Here is a 23,293-nt window from a genome sequence, read left to right as displayed (position 1 = left end):
GCCTAGATTATTTTAGAATGCCTGGTGCAGCATACAGTGCATCCCAAATGGACTATGACAGTAAATTCCATCAGAAGCTTGGCAAGAAAAAACAGCATACAATAATCTGGGCAAGTGGTGAGGTAACTGATTCTTAGATCTATACATAATTAACAGGGTAGATGACAGATTTGGGTGGGTTTTTCTCTTCCTTAATGACAGCTGATTGGTGGCAGTAATCAGACCTTAGCATTTCTAAATGGAGAGAGGATAAATAATAGTAGGAGTTTTTTTAAGGAACAGGTTGGGGCACAGAAATTTTTCAGATTTGCTCATTGCAAAATCAATACCCATCAGCTGTTTGAAATTAAAGGAAAGATTAGGTCCTGGTTTTATACATGCCTTATTGTATTCGGAGAGCTTTCTACTCAGCCAGATAAATCTTCTTTAAGAGGATTAGGAAACTTTCATTATCTTTATCTAACCTGAACTAACACTAACTCTGAAAAATTAATCTATAGACTGGACAAAACCCAATAGCTGTTGCAAAGAAGTAGGGATCTGGAGTTACTTTCTAATTGAAGTGGGCGGGTGGGTGGCTGGTGAAGGGGTGAAATCTGTTTAGTGCTGAGAAAAACAAGAGCCCCTTACACAGCCAACACTGGTCTCATTATTCTTTGGAGATAATGGAACCAATGCATTTCAGCATTTATTTCTATGATTCAACTGGCTGTGGAAACCGCCCTACACCCCCTTCTTTGACAGCTCTTTCCACCAGTGACCAAATCTTTCTAACCAATAGGATGCCGGTGCTACCTCCTCTTCTTAATGCACAGGGACATTTTCCTGACCTAGTCATGCAAGGAGGATTCCATCTCCTTCCAGGGGATGCAGGGCGCATGCCTTTTGAGTTTATAATTCATGTTCTCCAACGGGTACTGGAAGCTTTCAGACTCTTCTGATTTGGATCAAATATTCCAAGTCAATGGAACTCCTTCAAAAAGAGATTCATGCTGCAGCCCACCTCCTCCTACCCAGCCCGTCTCAGATCTAGAAGCTCTGAGAGCCTTCTGACTGAAGAGACTCCGAGACGCCCACTTTTCAACCCAACAGCTTGTGTTATGCCAAGGCATTTCTCTAATAGCATTAGCCATTGAAGCTGTGTGCCAAAAGCCCTTTATGGCCTGTATTGACTTTGACGTACTTACACAATCTGTTGTCTTTTCTGAAAAGTGATAGCCTTGTTCTCTTTGAATCTGTTCCTCTACAGTACCTGACAGTTCTTTTATTTCAGCACTGCATTTCCCAAAGAAGAAGATAACTCTGCTGTCAAGGCCAGTAAGGTGCCACTGAGACATCACTTCCAATGCTAAGAATCCCTTATTCCTCTGGAACTGAGCCCCCCACAGCAGGCGGGAAAGCACGAACTGGCCGGCCCTCCCAACGCCTAGGATACCATCAAAACAAATTCCAGCTTGCCAGTCTCGCCTTCTATGGGAAATACTTCAGCTGTTACCGGGGGTATTTTCAAGAAGAGTCCCCAGCTGAGCTCATTGACCACAACAATCCAGACCCTCTAAGCTGATGGGTCCATGTCTTTGCTGGTAGCATACCTGGCTAACAACCATTAGTCCTGGGTGCAATCCCCAACTGGAAGCAGCAAGCACTAAAGGGGCCCAAGTTAAACTTTCAATTAGTGGAGTCACTAGTTGTTCTATATTCAATCCCAAGATGGCAGAGCACTTGCAATGGGATAATCATCAGAGGACATTGGCCCAAGTTCTACCCAGCAGAGGGTGTGGAAAAGCAGACAAAGGACAAGATTTCAATGCCCGGCTACTGAGCATCCAAGACAGCGAGCAGGAATTATGTCTCGTTATCCCCTGCGCGTCATCAGCAGCACCTAATAGAAGCTGTAGTGGCGGGAAGCCCTGGCTGCCTTCAGCTTAACAAGTTTCTTTCTCAGAATGCAGCGCTGGGCCTTACCTTGCACAATCAGATGCACCCGCGAGGTCTTCGGGTGATTGTCTGTCTGCACGGAGCAGGTGTAGGGCCCCTCGTCGTACACATCCACGTTATGGATCCTGATGCTGTACTGGGTGTTTGTGTTTGATAGGATGACCACGCGGTTGTCTATAGACCACTTGTCATTTCCAGCATACAGGATGGTGCTTCGGTTCAACCAAGCTACTCGCGTGACCCTCTCGTCCACGGTACACCTACAAACGGAGGGAGAGAGAGCGTCAGAAAACAGGCCAATGGCCAGCTGGGAACGTGCCCATAGTGAAGCTGAAAAGAGGTCATTTTTTTCACTAGTGGTTTTGGGCAACTTAGTATGTAAAAACTCTGTACAGGATAATGGAGACGCAAACAACAGGGCGGCAAAACAATCAAATGGGGTTTTATAGAAACCACTCTAGCAAACATATTCATTATTATTCCTATTCCATAGCCCCCACAATTGTAGTAGGGACTTCACGTAAAAAGCAGGTTCCTGACCCCCAAGAGATTACAACCCACATGAATTGGAAAAAGAACCACAGAAACTATTCCACAGGACATTTCAGAATGCACAATACCAGAAACATTCATAGAGTGCCCTTCAGTTCCAAAGTCCGGCACAAGAATCTGGAGGGGATGTATCCCAGGATATTTGACACAACCCACCTGATGTATTTTACTCCTGGGTCTGTCTGGCACGGGAGCACCCGTGGAAAAAGTGTCACATGTTTGGCTATAGCAAGAGCTGAACATGTCTCCAGAGCCTTCCCTTTCTTTCCAAAGCTTCAGCAAGCATAGAAGGCAAGAACACTTGGTTGTGATCAAATGGACATTACTGGTGTGGTGGGTTGTAATAGTAATACTTGGTCCTCTTACAGCACTGTCCTTTCAAAGATCTCCCAGGGCTTTTCATACATGAATGAATTAACCCTCGTAATTCCCCTGACAGGCTGGCCAGTGATATCCCCATTTTACAGATGGGGAAACTGAGGCAAAGAGCTGGGAAGTGGCTTGGTGATTATTATTATATGCATTGCAGCAGTGCCAATAAGACCCAGCTGAGATCAGGGCCCTAGCGTGCTAGGTGTTATAAAGACACTTTAAGAAATAGTCCCTGCCCCCCAAAGCACATAGGCCCAGATTTTTGAGGGATTTAGGCATTGCCCTGCTCAGCATTGCAAGTCTTGAGTGATTTAACTTCACAAGTGACTTAGGCCCAGATTCTCAAATCACAGAAATCAATGCAAATTAGGCACCTAAATACCTTTACAGATCTGGGCTTTAGGCACGTGAGTCTCTTTGACTTTCAATAGACTTAGGCTCCTATACCTCTTATGAAAATGGAACTTAGCCACCTCAGTCACGTAGGACTTGAAGGCTGAGTGCAGCAACACCTCCACACCTTTAAAAAACCCGAGCCTTACAGTCTAAATAGAAAGGAGGGATGAAGGGCAGGAAATGGGAGTATTCTGATCCCCATTTTCCAGATGTGGGACTGAGGCAAGTTGAGAGAAATGACTTGCTCAAGGCCACATGGGGAGTTTGTGGCAGGAGTGGAAATTGAAGCCAGATCTCCTGAGTCCCAGGCGAATGCCTTAACCACACCACTACCCTTACAGTTATAGACCCAACTAGACTTATCAAGCTCAGCCAGCTGCAGATGGGACACAGTCCCCCATCAGAAGCTGTCTCAGATACTAAACTGATCCTGCACCGTTCCTTGCCGAAAAGTGGTGTCTGTAGCCCATACTGACCCAAGCGGGCCATTAATCTCTAGCAAACGAACAGGTACAAGGCTACTACTGTTTTCAAATGGGATGGGAGCAGAGGGTCCAGATATACCTCTACCCCAATATAACATGAATTCGGATATAACGTGGTAAAGCAGTGCTCGGGGGGGGGGGGCACTGCGCACTCCAGCGGATCAAAGCAAGTTCGATATAACACGGTTTCACCTATAACACGGTAAGATTTTTTGGCTCCCGAGGACAGCGTTATGTTGAGGTAGAGGTATATATATTTTTGTGTTTGAGGCATGTGATTTGACATTGGTATGGAAGGGGAATTCTCAGAGTATTAACACCATTGAAATCACAGAAATCTGGGGCTGGAGGGACCCCCCAAGAGGTTATCTGGCCCTTCCCCCTGTGCTGAGGCAGGATCATCAGGCCATGCTGGGTCGTGCCATGCATGAATGCTGCTGTTGATGCTCAGACCACTCTTCAAACTTATACATTGACAGTAGCACCTTCCAAGATGTTTCATCTCACTCACCTCTGCCGCCAGACATGGCAGGAGGGGAGCATTGGGCCTCTTGCACTGAAGCTGCAGAAATGTTATATGCCTCCCATGCCATGTGTACCGAGTGTCAACTCGATCAAGGTTATGATTTGGGGTGTGCGGGTGGGACTGCATTAAGCATATTTCAGTGCCCCCCTGGGCAGGCAGTGCAGAGGAATTAGAGATATATTCTCCCTTAAACAAATAATTCTCCCCTTGTAGCGGCTACATGCTCCCACTAGCCACTTCAAGTGTGGACTCCTAGGAAGACAGATGGTCTGCTGAGCTTGGCATGTTATTACCTTTACCCCAGGAGGCCGCCATATTTCAAACAAGATGCCGTTTCTGCAGCTACACAAGCTTTGCCTCTCAAGAGCCGGAGGAGCGGCAAAGGGGTCGGTCCCACCACTCCAGAAGGAGGCACCGCATCATTTAATGGGACATGGTGGACTCACAGACCATGGGGAAGAGGTGTCATTCCACCCTACATTTCCCCCATCAAAGTTCAAACAACAGAGGGATTGAGCCACTGGAATCATATTTTGTGTTCCCTTTATACCACTCTGCCCATGCACTTAATCCAGATTGGCAGCCCAGGTGTTGGCTTCTCTGTACAACTCTGCCAATGCACCTTAATCCTGACATTGGCATCATCTGCAGGGCTAATCTTGAGTCCTGCAGAATTCGGCCAGTGAATCTCAATCCTCACCTGCTGTACCCATGCTGTGCTATTCCTGTCCCCAGCATTGCAAGGTGAGGTTTTGAAAGGTGATGAGCTGATGCAAGTCTCCTGGAAGTCAGCAGAGGGTGCCAGTGCTTCCCAGGACGTGCCCTGCACCCAGGAGGATCAGCCCCAGCGTGCCACCACAAAACTCTCCTCGCTTCACAGCAGCCAGCCATGAAGAACTGCAAATTCTGGGGAAGGCCATACACAAAATGAAAGTTGGGCTTGAATTGAAAGCAACCCCCCTACCCCTAATGGGCAGCACCCCTCCCACTGCTATCCCAGTCCTTCTCCCACGCCCCCAGAACTCTGCCAGCACAGCCCAGTCCCGACCTGCAACATACCCTGCTATTCTAATGTCAGGATTCAGAGCCCTCCCTTTATTCAAATGAACTGTGGGAGAGCTAAGCGCAGCCTAGTTAAGTTGAGCCCTAGGGAATTCCAGTCTAGTGGACTATTACTCCTGTCTCAGTTCATTATAATGAATAATAAAGAGATACTTACACACGTTTTCTGTAAATTATTCATTGCGTGAACTGAAAAATCAGGGCAATAATATGTAAAACAGACAACTTGCATGTCTGTACTCATATAAATATCTAGTATAAAGCCCCTCAAGGTACTATCTGGTCCCCTCGTTAAGGGGGGAAGTACAGGGACTAGGGTTTGAAGTGACAGTGAAGAGTTGTTCACTCCAGTTTTGTGCAAGTTAAAACTCCGTTGTTCAAATGCTTCTCTCGCTTACCTGGGTGCAGTCCCCAACTGCAGGTGAACCCGTGTAGTGGGGAGAACAACATGCCTTCCTCCGTATAACGGCATCTGCTTGTCTAGTATTTGTGAGTTTCTGGGTCTGACTCCTGATCTTATTTGCACCGGTGGAAGTCAGGATTGGCTCTGTTGATAGCAGTGGAGTTACTCAGTTAAAAGACAGAGTAAACAAGATCAGAATCAGGTGCGCTGTGTCTCTAGCTAGGGCTGCATGAATCTCAGCCACACCTCCCTCAGCTGCCTGATGAGTTTGGAACGCACCCAAAGAACTCAAAGCAAAAAGCAGGTGAAATTGATGCACTGCATCAAAACCATACACCTGTCAATGTCTGCGACTCTCTGATCCTGGGCTGGGCTTTGAGTTTGCAATGAAAGTGGGAGAACTGCATGGGTCTGGGTGTGTTGGGTACGTTTTGCACGTTTGCTCTATGGAGTGCTTTCTCGGGCAAAAACTCCCATGGGGCGTGACTTTATAAAGAGATGACCCTCACACAATGCCAAAACGTGGGCTCAGGCTGGTGTCTGGTGGGAGAGAGCACCACACCTATCGACTATGGTTAATATGAACTAGTACATCACCAGCAATAACAAACTCTACTTGACACGTAGGTCCTGGAGATGCTCCAACATAAGTGAGACCAAGAAACTCTGTCACTTTGCACATGGGCTGGCTACTTGTATGCCAATTTTTGTATTTCTAGAACCTGCCTACACCCCACACTGGAAATCTGGGTCTAACTACAAATGCCCATAGGCACCAAAATTCCAGTAGCGCCCTGCATAATTGTTCAACATGCTCCAAGACCAATATCCATTAGCTCCTAAGCCTCCGGCATCCCCTCATCTGTGGAGTGGCCCTTTGTACCTATTTCCAATTGACCAGGATTATGATAATGTCTCCCGTAAAGCAAACAGGTAAAGAGGCTTCTCCAAAGTGTTTAGATAAAGCAGACAAGCTCTGACAAAGCTGGATAATAAACCGGGCCAGGAGGTTTTCCCTTGAAGGGATCTAATTAAGAACAAAGACAAACCTGCATTAACATTCTCCTGAAGGCTCCGTCTCCAACTCCCAAGGAATTATTGTGTAGCAAATCCAGAAGGAGATGGGGGAGGTGCGGAGAAAGTGTCTGATGAGACGGGAAATAACCTGTCTCAGGTGTTGTGTTTTGGCTGGGTAATATTTGTCAGTGCCAAATACAGAGAGTAAAAGAACATCTCTACTCTTACTCGGGATTCCCCTGCATCCCAGGATCTCATTAGCCCTTTTGGCCACAGCATCACACTGGGAGCTCATCTTCCCCTTATTACCACCCCACCGTTCCCCAAATCTTTTTCCCAGGATAGAGTCCCTCTTCCTGTAGGAGAGTGGCCAACCTTCCCACTGAAGTCAGCAGGAGTGGAGGGTGCTTAGCGCTGGGTGCCAGCCCCACAGTGCCACCACACAGACTTCCTCCCTTCACGGCAGCATCCCTGAAGAACTGCAGATCCTGGGGAAGCTCTTCCTTGAATCTAAACAGGGGCCTGGATCAAAACCTCAGCTAAACACTCCCACATTTAGAGAGTAGGGCTGAGATGTGAACCAGACCTGGCTCCTAATTTTACAAGTGGCCTATATTTTTTATAATCACCTGATTTGGGGGTTGTTTGAAACCTGGATCCAAATTTTGAGAGGCTTTAGCCTTTCTTGGCTTGGGAGCACAGGGAAGGGTTCAGAACTGGGATCACCAAACACTGCAGCTAGAGCCCGAATATTTACCAGCCTCCCCCGTCACTAATTTTGCATTTGGGCTTAGGAGGAATGAAGTTGTATCAACTTGCAAACACCTACTTCTGCTGGGCAAGCCAACTGCATAACTTTTGCCCATAGCAGAAAGCCATCAGTCTGTGGCTTTTCCAACAAACTTGCAGGAAACAAAAAAACCAAACCAGCCTTTCTTGCCTGGTGTGTTCTTTGTTGAGGTGATGTGTTGCGTCCGACTACAGTGCTCCTGTGTGTATCACATGCATAAAACTTCCTCCGTGTCTGTCTGGTTTATATTCTCTGCTCTTTGGAATAGAGACTTTGGTCTCGCATGGCAGCAAACACAGTGAAAAAGAAAGTCACCAGCAGCACAACCGGTTCACCGACAACAGCTCCCACCACAACAGGTGGCCATCAGGGCTAGTTCCTCATTCTGTCCCCAGGAGCGGAGGCGGCAAAAAGAAGCCATGCGGCACCGGGGCTCTAACCCTGTCTGTGCTGATACTGACAAATCTGTGCTCTCTAAACGCAAGCCTCCTGAGGCCCATTTTTTATCCCCCCATCACAGCTCTGAAAGCACAAGAGCTTCCTTACAGGTCATGCAGCTTTGGAAGAGACAATGGAGACAAATTTGAATGCCGCGGAGTGAGAAGATGCATGAAGAAGGGGCTTTGGGGCACCGAGACTTTGCTGCTCGCACTCTAATTGCAACCATTCTTCCTCCTTACATGCTAATTTTGAAGTTTTCCAGGGAATTATTTTACTTAGTGTCAACAATACAGATTGCGCTGCTAAGTCCTTTGCATTCTGCTAGAGCGAGTGGTCAGCCCCTATCTCTGGAGGCCTATTAACAAAGGCCCCTGCTTGGATCACACCGGCAGGCCTATGCCTGGCCTCATTAATGATATTGACATGCTGTTACCATGTAGAGAAGATTAAAGAACAGAAGCCACCTTCGTCTCCTGTGGTTGCTATTCCACCCCTCGACTCCTATCTGTGTCTCATGTTAGGGGGGTAGTAGGCAGGCCTGCTGCAGAGAATAGCTCCTGCTTCACCTTTGCATTGCTTTCTCAGGGGCGAGGTTTTATTTGCAGTGGTGCCAGCTTCAGTGCTAGAGGAATACGAGGCTTTGCTGCTCTCCAGTCAGAGTGCCACTGTTCCTCTAATACTGAGGTTTAGGGGGATCGGTGACAGATAAAGAAGTGTGTGTGTGTGTGGTGGGGGGGGGGGGGACAGATAGGCCCGCTAAACCCAGAGTTGCGACGGGGCCATTTAGGGATCTGGGGTAAAAATCTGTCTGGGGCTTGGTCCTGCTTTGAACAGGGGGTTGGACTAGGTGACCTCCTGAGGTCCCTTCCAACCCTGATATTCTATGAGTCTATTCCTGGGAGGAACAAAAGTGTCAAGGAGGGGAGGTTTAAGACCGCTGACGACTTGATCAAGCTCCTGAAAAGTTCAGATGCTTAGTTCAAAGCCATGAGAACATCTCAGCAGACAGGCAGAGTGGTCGTGATGCCAAAGCACTGCTTTTGCCACTCACATCCTGTGTGACATTAGGCAAGTCACTCGATCCATCTGTACCTCGGGTTCTCATCTGCACTTTGGGAAGAACAATATGCCTTGTTGGATCGCCAGCTCTTTGGGGCAGGGGCCATCTCTTCCAGCATGTATGTATGTGCCTAGCACAATGGAGCTCCCATCTCATTTGGGTCTCTACACATTGCCATTATACCAATAATGTATGAGAGTAAATAACTTAGTCCAAAGATTCTTTAGCTTCCCAATTCATTGCTCTAGCTACTTGACATCGGCTCCACATTTCAGCTGTGAAAGTTTCCAGCTGTAACTACCTGTAAAAGGAGGCAGAACAGAAGTGCAGGCAACGTGCTCTTTGAGAAGGGAACGTTAATTACATTTTCAGGGGACTCATAATTGAATATTTTCTCTTCTTCTGGTAGTCACTCCGGCTACAGAGTTAACAGGCTCTGAATGTCTTTTATTCCAGGCAGCTGGAGAAAAGGAAGAAGAGATTTATTTGTAATAATTGGAAATAAACACAGTTCCTCAGAAGTAAACACAAAGGAACAAAAACCTGGCTGGGGTCCCACCTCATTAAAGATGCAAATTAGAAACAGGCCATCAAAGTGGGAGGTTCCACTAATCCCCGCTCAGCAATGCAAAGCATGTAACGTTTGGTATAATACAATATATCCCAGAGCGCAGGGCAGTGTCTGTCGGGTTTCCATCATTGTCACTGATGATATTTATTTTTGGTGTTGGGGGCAGAAGGCGCTTTGCGTTAATTCCCAATCCCTGCTGTTGGCATCATCTCTTCTCTCTAAGCCATGGGTCTATCCGCTCCATGGCACTGATACACCAATGTTTTTTCTTTCCACATCTTCTTGTCGTCTTGCTGTTTGATCATCTGAAGCGTGTTCTACATGTGCATGCTGCTTCTTCATGGGCAGGGGACTGTGTGCCCTCACTGAGGATAAGTGAAACATGAATGAGCCATGTTTGGATAGAGATCAAATGCCCTCAGAATCTGGGGATGTTTCGCTTGAGGAGCTGCGGTTCTGCTCTTTTCAGAGATAAGGGTTCCTGCAAAGTTTGGATCCAAATCCAGATTGCCACAAAGCTCCAGAATATTTGAGTTCTGGGGTTGGATTCAGGCCCATCTTGCTGTTAAAAGGTTCACACGGCCCTCCGCTCACTCAAGCGGCTCACTTTTGCGCAGGTCTGGTCCAAATCACATTTCAACTCCCGTTTGAGCACCTTCATGAAGAGAAGCAGCAAAGAATCCTGTGGCACCTTATAGACTAACAGACGTTTTGCAGCATGAGCTTTCGTGGGTGAATACCCACTTCTTCGGATGCAAGTGCACCCACGAAAGCTCATGCTGCAAAACGTCTGTTAGTCTATAAGGTGCCACAGGATTCTTTGCTGCTTCTACAGAACCAGACTAACACGGCTACCCCTCTGATTCATGAAGAGGACATTCTAAACCAGCAGATTTAAATAAATAAGTAGGGTCATACTCAGCAAGTGGCTGGAGCACAAATCTCACCATCTCCGGTTACACAGAAGAGGCCTTTATGTCATTTAGATACAACTTCTCTTTCTTCCCTTTGAATTTCCTTTCTACACGCAGGCTTGAACAGCTGTAGGCAGACTAAGGTTCAATGGGACTAGGTACCGACTATGGGCAGTTTACAGCAGGCTGTGTGATGCTAATCTTCATGGGGACAGAGCTGTCTTGCGGTCAGTGTATACTGACCCTGTCTGAACCGGAAGGCACCAGGGGAGAGAAAATCAAGTTTACGCTGGCCTCATAGCCGCTAAATGACTGTATCTGTTCTCCAAAGTTGTTCACTGGATTTTCTGAATTAATGCTCCAAATCAAGCAAATCCGGAAGCCACGGTTTGATCCTTTAAACCAAGTTACTTTATTATTTTTCCTAAAAGCTTTTTATTTGAAGCTCAGATTCAGACTACGGGGGAAAACAAGAACAAAACCCTTGATCGAGTCATTTCAGTTGGGAAGGGGAATTTGACTGGGCTTTGTGGTTGAGTATTCGAACTTGAAATAAGCTTCCCCTTGATTAGGAGCCTGAGCCTCTGGTTTACAGAGACAAACATTCATATTTCGATGACTAAGGACCTGAGCCAAACCCCATTAGAGTCTTAGGAAAAACTCCCACTGACTTCAATGGGCTTTGGATCAAGTCTTAACAGATTCATTTGCTGCAGGGTAACTTCACTGCCTTGCTCTGAAGAAAGGCTCCAGCACACTGGGGTCAGCTTGTGATCCGAAGCACCAAACCATCAGATCCTCGTCTCGAGTGTACTGCAAGTCCCTGGCTTATCATGAGTTGTGCATACATCCCATCAGCCTAAGTGGTAGCATGCACATAGATTTACACTGGACCAAGAGTATATTTCCAGTAAAGAGAGAAACCTACCTATCTACTTATATACATCTACCGGTTTATCTCTCTATATCTACCTACCTGCCTATATACAATACATTTACCTATTTATAGCTATGTCTGACCTATGGTACTGATAAAACAGCTAACTCCATAGATTCTGGGCGCCAATTGCAATGGGACTCTAAAGTGCCATTAATTAGTGAACTTGACCACGTGATAGATCTTTGGTGCTATATAGAAGCAAAGGGCTGTGTAATCCACAATCCCTTTCTAATATTACCACCCAAAACTAAGCCTTCTCTCCCCACCAAATAGTCTGTCAGCTGAACCTCGGGAACTCTGCTGGGTGTGCATGTGTTTTGATTTGAATGTAAAAGTCAGATGTTCCATAGGACATGCCGACCATTTAGGATGATGCTGTTAGGAACAGCATGAAAAGGGCTGTTGAGTTACTGAAGTACAAACCTTGAAGACGTGTCCACACAGCAGTCTAAGGTGTGACTGCAGCTCAGGTAGACCTACCCTTGCCAGCTTTACCCACACTAGCTTGTCTAAAATTGGCAATGCAGACATGGCCTTGCAGACTTCAGCACAGGGTAGCCATGTGAGTACATACCCAGGGTCCCTGACATGCTTGTACATCCCATGCTGAAGCATGCGCCATGGCTTTTTTTTTAGTTGTGCTATTACTGGTACAGCCACTCAAGCTACAATCAGACCTTGGATTACAGTGTAGACACCCGTACTGGGCAGGTTTTCAAAAGCACAAAGGACAGTTAGGCATGCAACTCTCATAGTCAATCAATGAGATTTAGGCACCTATATTTCTCTGTCTAGTTGGGGTCTCTTGACCCTCTGACACATGAGCCTGCTGCATGTTTCAAGCAGTCAAGTGCTCTGCAGTCTGGAATGTGTGTCTCCATCTCAACCTTGCCCCCCCTCCACCCAACCCACCAGCCTAGTCTATTCTGAAGCATGATGCTGATCAAAATAATGATGAGGGTGCTTTTCCCATTTACAGCTCTGTCCACTTGAAGATCTCACAGTGCTTCACAAATGTGCATTGACTATGTCTGGCAGCACAAGTGGTCCCTCTCTCCCGTGAAGAGAAAGTCTCTGCAGCTAAATTACTTTCTTCCGTCTAAGGATCACTTAACCCTATCCAATAGAATGGAATCTGAAAGTTCTTCAGAGTGTGAAATGGAATCACTTGGCCCACAATTCCTGAACTCACTGTCTGCTCCATTGCTCCTTCTTAAAACAAGGTGTCAGGTAGAGTAGGCTTTGCATGCAGTAATTCTTGTTTTGAGCTCTGCTCAAGACCTCTACTGGGTCACTTGACCGAAAGGTAGAGACTGCCTAAGAGATGTCTGACACTAGTCAGCTGGGACCTAGCAAGCAGGCAAAGGACTGTCTCTCTTTTCCATCTTGAATGCACGCTGGGCTTTCACATCAGTGACACAATGTGGTTGCACAGACAGCTTTGCAGATTCAATCAGACCAGATGATAAAGGAGTGGAGCTAAAGCAACCGAACGGAATAGTTTCTGTTGGGGCTCTCTCTTTGATGGTTATCCAGCCTTCCAGAAACCCAAGCAACTGTCAGGTTACCCCCCAAAAGTGTGTCCTCCATTGGGAAGGGTCCTCCAGAGAAGAAGCCACCAGAGACAAAGAACAGGGTGAAAGTGGAGAAGGAAGCCCTCTGAGCTGCACTGGCATCTCCAAAACCTCAATCTGTTTCCCAGCACTGACTTTTGGGGTGCATGCATGTGAATGCCTCTGCACCTTGCTCCTCTCCAGCCCCGAACCCATCTCTGCAGTTTAGTGCATTTTTAAAGCAGCAGCACAGGTCCAGTGGAGAGGAAAAAACTGGCACCCTCAGCCTAAGTCCTGTGTAAGTGAGGCGGACAGAGAGCTATTGTTGGTTTAATGGAAATTGTCATTAGGAATTATGAGACAGCAGCAGAAGAAATAGGGTAGGAGGCCTTTGATAGAGCAAATCAATGGGAATGTTTATAGCACAGACGGCACTTGGATGCTAACATCAGAGTAAGCTGATGCTTGCGTCTGTCCCTGATGTTCTGCATGATAATGAAAACTAGTACACAAAATGTAACAAATAGGGATGAGCAGACCAGTGCGGATAAACTCAGAACTAGCCCCTGTGCCCTCTCCTAAAACTAGGCCCAAACCCAAACCTTTTATAAATCTTGGGAGGTGTACTGAAATACCACAAGAAAGTGGCACCTACGACCTGACCAGAACCAGTTAATACGGGAACCTGTTATGCAGGCTAGCTTGGTATTTATAGGATTCTCATCACCATACTATCCCACAGAAGGATTAAGGACCTTAACCTCACACTGACGCTCTTCAATGGGGAAGAATTCTTAGCCCGGTTTTACAGATGGAAACTGGAGACTGAGAGAGACACTATTGCGCTGATTTTCAAAAGCTCTCAGCTCCCATTGACACACCAAGATGGAGTGCTCAGATTTCCAAGTGTCCAGCACTCAGCAGCTCCCCATGGTGTTGGATTGTGATGCTGGGTACTTCTGAAAATTGGGCCACTCTACACTGCAATATAAGCCCATGTTTGATCCCGGGCTCACGGCTAACCAGCCTTGCATCTACACTGCAACTGTGCTAACCTGGGGCTCAGGTCCAGGGTCCGAGGACCCTACAGGGTTGAAAGGTTCGAGTTTGAGTCAAGCTGGGACCCAGGGTCCAAGCCCTATTCCTTTGCAGGGTAGCCACAGCCTGACTCAGGTCCTGGGAGTCATCTGGAAGTATCCCACAGTTCCATGGGACAGCTTCCTTAATCCTCTGTATCCCAACAATCTACAGTCCATTCTACTGAAAAGGGAGCTTACCCCCACCCCAGCAAACAGCAACAGGTCAGGTCCGCATCAGCACATTCTCTTCTGATCACCAATCTGCAAGCACCGTCTCAGAGAGCCTCCTGGGTTTGCAGTGGAGAGCCAACCAGTCAAGCCTTTTGCGAAGCAAGCTGCTTCCTGGTAACGTGCAGGGCAGGCAGTAAAGTTTTCCCACAGTGCACCACAATCCTAGGGCTAGAGCGACCATATTTTGGAGGTGCTAGGGAATCTGGGATATGGTCACTTTGACTCAGGTCTGCGCCCTGCAGTGTGGATGCCAGAGCTCTAGGTTCAAGCACGGGTCAGAAAATTCTTAAAGTAGGGTTAAAATACAATGTAGACGCTCAAGCTCAGGATTCCCTAACATGGGTCAGCTGACTCAAGTCCCACTAACCCTGGGCTTACATTGCAGTGTAGACATACCCTGTGATGCCTCAACGGGAACTAAAGCCCAACTTGTAAAGGTATTTACGAGTTGTTCAGCTTAAGCATTGGAAGGCCTCAGTGACTTAGGAGCCTGTCATTTCCAAAAGTGAGTTAGGCAGTAGAAGCCTAAGTCCCATTGGCTTTCAATGAGACTTGTATTAAGTTCCTAAGGCACTTTTTGAAAAAGAGACAGGCTCCTACGTTGTTCATGCCTTGCAACATTTTGCGGACCACCACCTAAAAACCTTTACAAATCTGGGCCTTAGATGTTTGGAAAATCTGGTTAAGGGTCAGATTTTGAGGTGCTAAAATGCAGATAGGTGCCCAGTTGCATCTAACTCCCATTGAATTAGGTTCCTAGGCTCTTTTGAGAATTGCAGTAGGAACCTATCTGCATCTTTTGCTGCCTCAATCCTTTTAAAAACCTGGCCCTAAGTGACTTGCCCAAGGTCACTCAGGAAGCCTGTGACGGAGTTAGGAACTAAGCCTTGTCTTCTTGAATCCCCATCTACTGCTTTAACCACCAGACTAGTCTTCCACCCTCAAGGGAGTTGTGTAGTTTGAGTAATTAGCACATCAACATTGGGGCTCTTCTCCAAACCAGCAAATCTTCTGGCATCCACCCCTTGTTAGCAACAAAGCATCCTGCAGCATCATGGGAAATATATTCTGGATTATAATGTCCCCGGCAGCTCCCCAAACAGCTGTTCTTCTGGGGTTATATTGTAGCAGGAGATGTGGGCACAGGATAGATGGCTCGGGGCATAACAGCCCACTTGGCATTTTTGTCCTATAGCCTAACAATTTGTATTTTATAAGGAACTGGTGATTCAGAGCATGAACTAAAACAGGCATCTTCTGGTCAAGGAGGCTGAATTCTCCTCTCAACCACCAGACGACTTGCACAGCCAGACTAGGGTTCTGCTCCGTAGCACAACCCAAGAAGAGAGAGAGAGAGAGATACCTGCTGACAATATTGACAGATTCAAGGGTGCTGATTAAGGGACATGATCCAGCAAAATACCCTCCTCATTGCAACCCGGCGTTTGCAGAATCATGTGCTTGCAGAACACGTGCGTCAATCAGCTGGCTGTGTAAGAATTCAATCAGTGCTAATCTAACACAATACAGCACCTGCTCCCCGGCTGATTTCTAGTGTTCTTCAATCAAACGAAAGAGAAGAAAAGCAGAGTTTACTGCTAGCAGTGTTAGCAGACCTGAAAATGTAAGAACCTGGAGCTCTCTAGATTATTTTTTTTTCTTCCACCTTTGGGGGTGGAGAGAGAGAGAGAAAATTTCACTGCGGTTTCAGCTAGCTCTGTAATTAAGTAACAGTAATTAACATGTGTTAATACCAGGCTCTAGCTACTATGATTCAGTCTTCCTGACAGATTGGTCACAATCTCCATCTGAACCAAGAAACTGGGCCAAATTCATTCTGCGTTAAAGCAGGCACAGCTTCACCGACTTTAGTGGAGTCTTCCCAGCACACAGCAGTGGCAAACAAGGAAATGAGTTTGCCAGTATCCTTAGAATATGGGCCAGGAGACTCCCAGTGCAGGTATGAGATAAAAGGGACAGCTGGCTATTTGAGCAGAGGGATCTTAAATCTGCCACTGATGCCTAAGGACTGGAGGAAGAATTGGACCAGCTATATCACGAGTACCTGCTTCAAGCTGCTGCAGTGCTGAATCACTCAGACAGTGAAATTGCCGGTGGAATTCTGGCTGGAATCCATGAAAGGATCCAGACTAGCATCAGTACACAGGAAAAGAAAATACTTGTAAAGTTCAGAGCACCCACAGTTACAGATGTTTCATCACATGGCCCACACTGTCCATGAATCTCATATACTGGACTGGATATCAGCTGGCATAAAACGGGACAGCACCACAGAAGTGTTGAATAATGGCTCAGTCAATGATCACTTGTCAATCGAACTACGTCAGTTTGTATCAGCTGAGGATCTGCCAGCTGCATGAAGCCTCATGATGACAAAAGGGGAGGGACAGGATCATTGTTTGGAAAAGGCATAACCAAAAGGGGGAGGAAGAAATGCATAGTTTGGTACAAAGTGGGTATGGCAAGGAGTTAAGCGGGATGAAGTTAAGCGAAGGAAGACTTAGGTGGGGTATTTGGATGAGATCTATGGCACAGTTTCGCAAGAGAAGCAATGGAATGTTTGAATCATTTAAAACTAGACTGGTCAGATCCCTGGAGAATGTGTTGTGCATGTCAAGTGATCTTAAAAACCCTCTCCTGCCATTATTTCCATAGATAAGCCAAGGACGTGTGTTAAGTTCTGGACCGGGTGGATGCTGGAGTCCAGGGCTTGCGCTGGAGATTAAGTCCAACCTTGGACATTGGGCTTGCTTTCAGCATCACCATAATCTTGTGAGCTATTCTTGTGTGATTTGGGCTTGAAATGGTTGAAGTTGCACCATGCTCGTCAGTTCTGATGGTCATCCCAGGCCAAAATTTTGCAACAAGGGCCGTTCTTGTGTTATTCTTAGAGAACTGTCAAATAGGGTCCTCTGGATTCAGCCCAGAACTAAAACCGTATGATCTGGTTCATAATTCACCTCTCATGCAGCACTTACAATCTGTTAAACACCATAGTACCTAGGCACCTTCACCAGGATATCTGAGTGCTTTGGGATCCAAGGATTCAAATCCTGTGCCTCTGAGCTTGAAGACTGATGAGGTTTGATTTGAGGTTCCACTTCTGACTCACCTGTAATCATTCCCAAAATATATTTGTCATGAGACACCGGCTCCTATCTCTGTGACTCTTAAGGGTAATGGAGAAGTTTCAGTCTTTGGAGGATAAGACTCAGGTTCTTGGCTGCCTGCCCAGAAGGATTATTTTACATCAGGTTGAGTTCTGTAGTAATTATCTTCAAAACAGCTGGACTGGTGGATAAACTCTCGGTATCTTCATACACAATACAAGAGCAAATATGGAGAATTAAACTGCAATTTCAGGCTGGCCTAACAGATGGTCAGAAAAAGCATCTTGCCCGACATGTAGCAAGCGAAAGTTCAAGACTCCCCTAACTTTAGATTTGGGGGAGAATATTTTAATTTCTAGTCAGCTCAAAACTTCCCCAGAGAAAACCAAAGTTGTTCAACTGAAAAAAAAAAAATGGAACCAAGTGTTTTCATTCTAAATTTCTCCCGGGAGGAAATTTCAGTTTGCCAACCACCTACAAAATTGCTACGAGGCAACAGCTGTGCATCAGTTCATTCTGGCAGTTTTGGCGTAGCCTAGAGGTCTTGATAAGAGTCCCAACTTTTCACGTCAGTCTAGCTAAATCCAATCCGTTGTGCTCCACCTACAGCTAGTCAAATGTACTGGAGGAAAGGGCAGCACAGAAGAATGGGCTAGATGAAAACCCCTTTCAGAGCCCAGTTTGACCTACCTATCAACCCTGATTCTCATTTACACTCAAGCCATTTTATACTGCAGCACAAATGGGCCACACAATGGTTTTAAATATAGTTTACACACAGCCAGAGAGGTGTAAAGTGGTCTTCAGGCCCATTTCCTTCAAAACCTTTGTCTTGCTTCTCCACTACCTTGCGCTTCCTTCTAGTCCTTTCCATCGGTTGCAAAGTGGGCACAAATCTGGACTCCCCACTTATTCACGCCACTGGTAGCATTTTACTTCCACTACCCTGAGGTGGAAATGACAACACAGGGAGCAAGGCAATGGAGATTCATGCTGCTTATGGTTGGGAAGAGCAAGCAAAATCTCACACTCAGCTCCCTGGAGGGTGGTGGTGGGGGGAAACTGCAAACATGCTGTGATAATTAGAGGAATCTGTCTGTGCAATCTGTGAATTCTCTGTGAGATTATGTACTCTCTGTATGTACTTTTACCAAGCTGCAAATTCCATTTGCAGCCCTTTGCCTTCTTTATTATCTGTTTGGCTCTATGCTGGACTGGAATTCTAAGGGACAGTGATACAGGACTAACAAGACATGGTCATTAACTTGCTATGCTCATCTATTCAAATGAAAACATTTTAGACAAGAAGATAGCTCCTACCTAGAAGAATTGGTTAGTCAGAGGAGAGGTCACCTGGTAACAAAGGCACCTGGGAGGTGTCTCTGGTCACCTGAGGCCTGGTCTACACTGGGTGGGGGGTTCGAACTAAGGTACGCAAGTTCAGCTACGCGAATAGCGTAGCTGAGTTCGAAGTACTTACCCGTCCTCACCGCGCGGGATCGAAGTCCGCGGCTCCCCCGTCAACTCCGCCACCGCCGTTCGTGGTGGTGGAGTTCCGGAGTCGACAGGAGCGCATTTGGAGTTCGATATATCGCATCTAGATGAGACGCGATATATCGAACTCCAAGAAGTCAATCGCTACCCGCCGACCCGGGCGGGTAGTATGGACGTACCCTGAGGAGGATAATCAGGAGATTACCTGACAACAGAGGGACTGTAAGGTTATAAAAGGGCATAAACTGCTCCATTTAGTCTCTTTGGCCATTTCCCCCATCTTAAGATGAGGGAAGCTGCTGCAGGAGTCAGATGAGGCAGGAGGAGGAAGGGACCCTGCCTACCTACCTACCTAAACACTGATGGTTCCCCACGACTCTCAAGGGAAGGGTGAGCTAGACAGGGAGATGCGGGCAGGGTTGGATAGAACAGTGTATTTCTCACGTGATTAAGTAAAAAGCAATAATGTGTTAGATGTCTGTGTGATATGCTACCCCCACCATGTGCCCTCAGATGGTTAAACTGTAACCCAGAGAGCTCAGACCTTTGGAGGGATTCTGGGAGAGGGTGGGTTTAAGATGTAGGGGTATCTGAGGAGTCAGCACTAGTTGCAGGCACTAAGCAATGCTTGGGCTCTCTTTGGATTCTGGATGTTTAAAACATCCAGGGATCCAGAGGCCGGATTCCCTTCATAGCATCTGGTGGGCCATCGGCAGGGGAGGCCGTCCAGATCTGTGACACACACAAACACAAATGAAAAGAAAAAACAAAGAACAAAAAAGAATCTTGACTTCCTTTAGCAAGGCACAGCAAACAGAATTAGTATGCCAATGTCCTGTGGGCAGGAGTAATACTGTAGAGAAAGAAGGAAACGCTCTCAGAGGATGATGAAACCATATTTCATGGGAGGTGTTATGAACCATTCCTGCCAAATGAGAAATCTTTAAATTACCTGGGTAAGCAATCAGCTCGAGATTATAATTGCCAATTTGCAAAAAATTCACCAACAATTAAGCAAAATAAAATAACCCACCTGAGGAAATTTAATGCCTGACATTCCAGCACCTCTTTAAATGTGTCTAGATTCAACTCAATATTTTATTTCTCATTCTGAAATTAAAGTGGGATTTTTCATTCAACAGACAGGAAGGAAGCAGCCATCTCAGCAGAACTGCAAAACGACTTTGCTAACATCTAATTTCCCTGGAATTCTCTAGGATATAAAACTTCTTTCCTCCCAAATGCTTCGGTATGTTACGAAAAAGAGGGGGAAATAACTGAGGGTTTCTTAAAAAAGAAAAGCCTGTCTAATGAATACGATGCTAATATGGGCACAGGATCTAAACAAATAAAATGACCGACCTGGAGAAATGTGCTTCTGGTAAGGATCAGATAGTCACATCTGCACTGGAGAAGCAGGGCCCAGACTGGACCTGGCTACGTGGGTCCCAGTCAAGGGACATGTTTTCTGGACAGACTTTATACCTCTAGCTACACTGGAGGTGAAGAGTTGGAACTCTCGCTGCATGTGTCCAGGATGAACACCCGGTCAGAATGTGTTCCTGGGATGGCCGCCCTGGAGGTGGACCCGTATCTCTGGCCAGAGGGAGGACTGTGTTCTTTGACGGTTTGTGCTTGAGAAGCAATTTTCCTGGCCGGACATGACCGCTCCAGTTGCTAGAGACGGACTGTGCTCCGTGGGTGAATGCAGTGAGTAAGGGTGTTCCCTGGGTACAGCCAGTGCCTTCAGTTGCCCTGCAGGGGTGCACTGACTAGATACACCTGTTGCAATTGCACCAGCTGCTCTAGACAAACACATTTGTTAGTAATTCCAGCTGCAGAGCTTCAGTTAAGCAGTATGTGCACTGATTGTAAAGAGAGGTATGTATTAACCAATAGCATCCTCACTGACAACCCGCTTTCAAGCAATTTATTGCTCCTGCATACAATTCCTCATTTTCTCTCCTGTAGCCAAAAGTGGCTCCCATGGGAAAAGGAAACACCAGGTGCAACAAAAACTGAAAACAAAACAACAACAAAAAAACTCTCAAAGCCTTAAGAAGTAAAACATCTTCATCTGCTAGGAGAGAATCAGAAATATTGATCAATTTCCCATTCCTTCCCTCCTACCTCCATCACTAGGAAATTGCTGAAGTTTCTCTCATGTTAAACAGACAACCTGTCTCTGAGCCTTCCCTGAGGAGTGATTCATTTGGCTTCTGAATGAAATGTGTGGATTCAGGGCTCCCGACACAAGCAAACTGGCAGTGTGTCCATGCCACTGAATGAGTTCATCTAATTAGGGAGTTTATTTGTTTGAGTTGTACACGAATATACCAAATTACATTATCAGATCATAGTCCTGTGTCTGATTTATTCCTTCTTTGTTCTTCAAGTCTTCGTACATCTAAGCAATTAACCTCTCAAAGAACTGGAGAACACATAATTATCCTCATTTGTCTAAACGTCACCAAGATGGCTGCCTTTCAATTAACCTTCTGGAAATGGTGGAAAGTTGGAGTGATATAGTGATCATTTTGAACCTCGCTGTATGAGTTTCAAAAATGTAATTGAATTGAAATATTCAGATGGTAAAACATAGTCAGATAATTGTTACCACAGGTAAAAGGATCAAGAGCGGGTTTCAGGTAGAAAGGGAAGTTAACTGAGCTACGGTAATATTATAATAACACCTTGCACTTCTGTCTAAAGATGTCAAAGTGCTGTACGCATATTAATGAACTGAGCTTTTCAAGGTCCCTGCTATGATACACATCCATAGTACTTCCCTCCTTTTTACAGAGGGTCAAATGAAGGCAGAGAGGCTTAAATGTAGAAGTCTCAACCATTTTCAGGTCCAGTTCGCACGCTTGATCAGAAAATAGCAGAAACAGAAAGGGTTCCGAGACAGGGGATGAAGATGAGGAGAGGGCCGGAAAGACTTTGAATGTAAGTAGACATTGAAAAGACTGGGGCTGTTTAGTTTAAGGAGCTGATGAGTAACGGGGGACATGCTAGAGGTAGACAAATAAATACATGTTATAAAGAAGGTATAGAAACCACTTCTGGCCAGAGAGAAGCCCTGGAAAACTTCAGTCTGAAGGATGAAAATGTTGCTAAATTCTAAGTCCCAGATCCTCGAAGGTATTAAGGCATCTAACTCCCATTGACTGTAATGGGAGTCAGTTACCCCCACCCCACAAAAAATACCTTTGAGGGTCTGGGTTTAACTGACCGAAAACAGTGGGGCTAGAATATACAACCATTAGAGCAGTCTGTTGCCTCTCCTGCTATAATACAGAGCTAATATTAACAAAGCGTGTTTCAGCCAGAAAGAGTCTACTTCCTTATAGTGTGTGCTGGAGTCATTTCACCTGCCACTGAAATGCAAACACATCTGGTGTGGAATTTGGCAGCTGTTTAACAGGATACTGCAAAACTGCTATACACTACTGTAGTGATGAGTGTACTATAAATGTAAGGGGAGGGATTCCCCCGCCCCCCTCAATATGGCCTCTATACACTTTGGAATATATAGGCCGTAAAAGCCCCATAGCCAGAAAGGGGGAAATTGTCCAGCACTGTATAAGACAGTGGTAACAGGTCCCTTCACAAGCCACAGGAGGTGTATCAAGCACGTGAGGAGGATCCCTGCCTGGTGTGGGGAATGCAAGGAGGGACAATACGTATTGTACATCCTGGCTGCTCTGCATTATGTCAGATGTCACACTGGTTCCTGGAATATGCCAGCATCAGAAAGGTGCAAAGGCACCTCTTCCTCTGGGCTGCATTGTTCAGGAAAAGCAACACAGAATCTCAGCCACAGAGATGGACAGAGGGATGGACGGACAAGATTTACTACAAGCTCAACAGCCCAAATTCTGAACTCCTTATTCTGGCAAAACTCAACCCTTAAGAGGTCTGGGTTTAATTCCGGGCTATGTCACAGACTTCCTGTGTGACCTGAGGCAAGTCAATCTCTCTGCACCTCAACTCCCCAAGAGTACAATGGGAAGAGTTGTACTTTCTTCTCCCCTGCCTTTTCTCTGTCTTGGTATTTCGAATGTCAGCTCTTCAGGGCATGGTCTGTGTCTTACCATGTGCACCTTGCATGCTGAAGCCCTGATCTCAATCAGGGCCCCTAACGTGCTCCTAAAATCATCATCATCATCATCACCATTGCTATTCAGGCAAAACTCTCATTGATATCAATGGGAATTTTGCTCTGGTAAGGAGCCAATAACAAGGGAATCAAGGACTTGAAAGTTTAGCCCAGTGCAAATCCTCAGAGTTAGAATTCAACCCAGACAATGCATCTTTTCTCTTGCAAGAAATGAC

The 23,293-nt window shown here is 46.1% G+C and overlaps 1 protein-coding gene across 11 annotated transcripts in view; it reads right to left on the bottom strand.

Moving 5' to 3' along the window:
- The window catches only part of OPCML (opioid binding protein/cell adhesion molecule like), an 854,468-nt gene that overhangs the window by 177,757 nt on the left and 653,418 nt on the right, over positions 1-23,293 (bottom strand). For 8 of the 11 annotated variants that reach the window (XM_039496207.1, XM_039496208.1, XM_039496206.1 and 5 more), the window contains one exon: positions 1,966-2,198. In XM_039496207.1, coding sequence (XP_039352141.1) covers positions 1,966-2,198 — 233 coding nt within the window. Of the gene's footprint in view, positions 1-1,965; positions 2,199-5,729; positions 5,879-6,783; positions 6,895-9,343; positions 9,503-23,293 lie in introns of those variants that run through there. The other 3 variants (XM_039496215.1, XM_039496217.1, XM_039496216.1) reach the window with 3 other exon arrangements.

The sequence above is a fragment of the Mauremys reevesii genome, linkage group 12 (assembly GCF_016161935.1).
Source record: "Mauremys reevesii isolate NIE-2019 linkage group 12, ASM1616193v1, whole genome shotgun sequence".
NCBI lineage: Eukaryota > Metazoa > Chordata > Testudines > Geoemydidae > Mauremys > Mauremys reevesii.
Note: the sequence above shows the minus strand (reverse complement) of the source record. Positions and strands in the feature narration are given on the sequence as shown.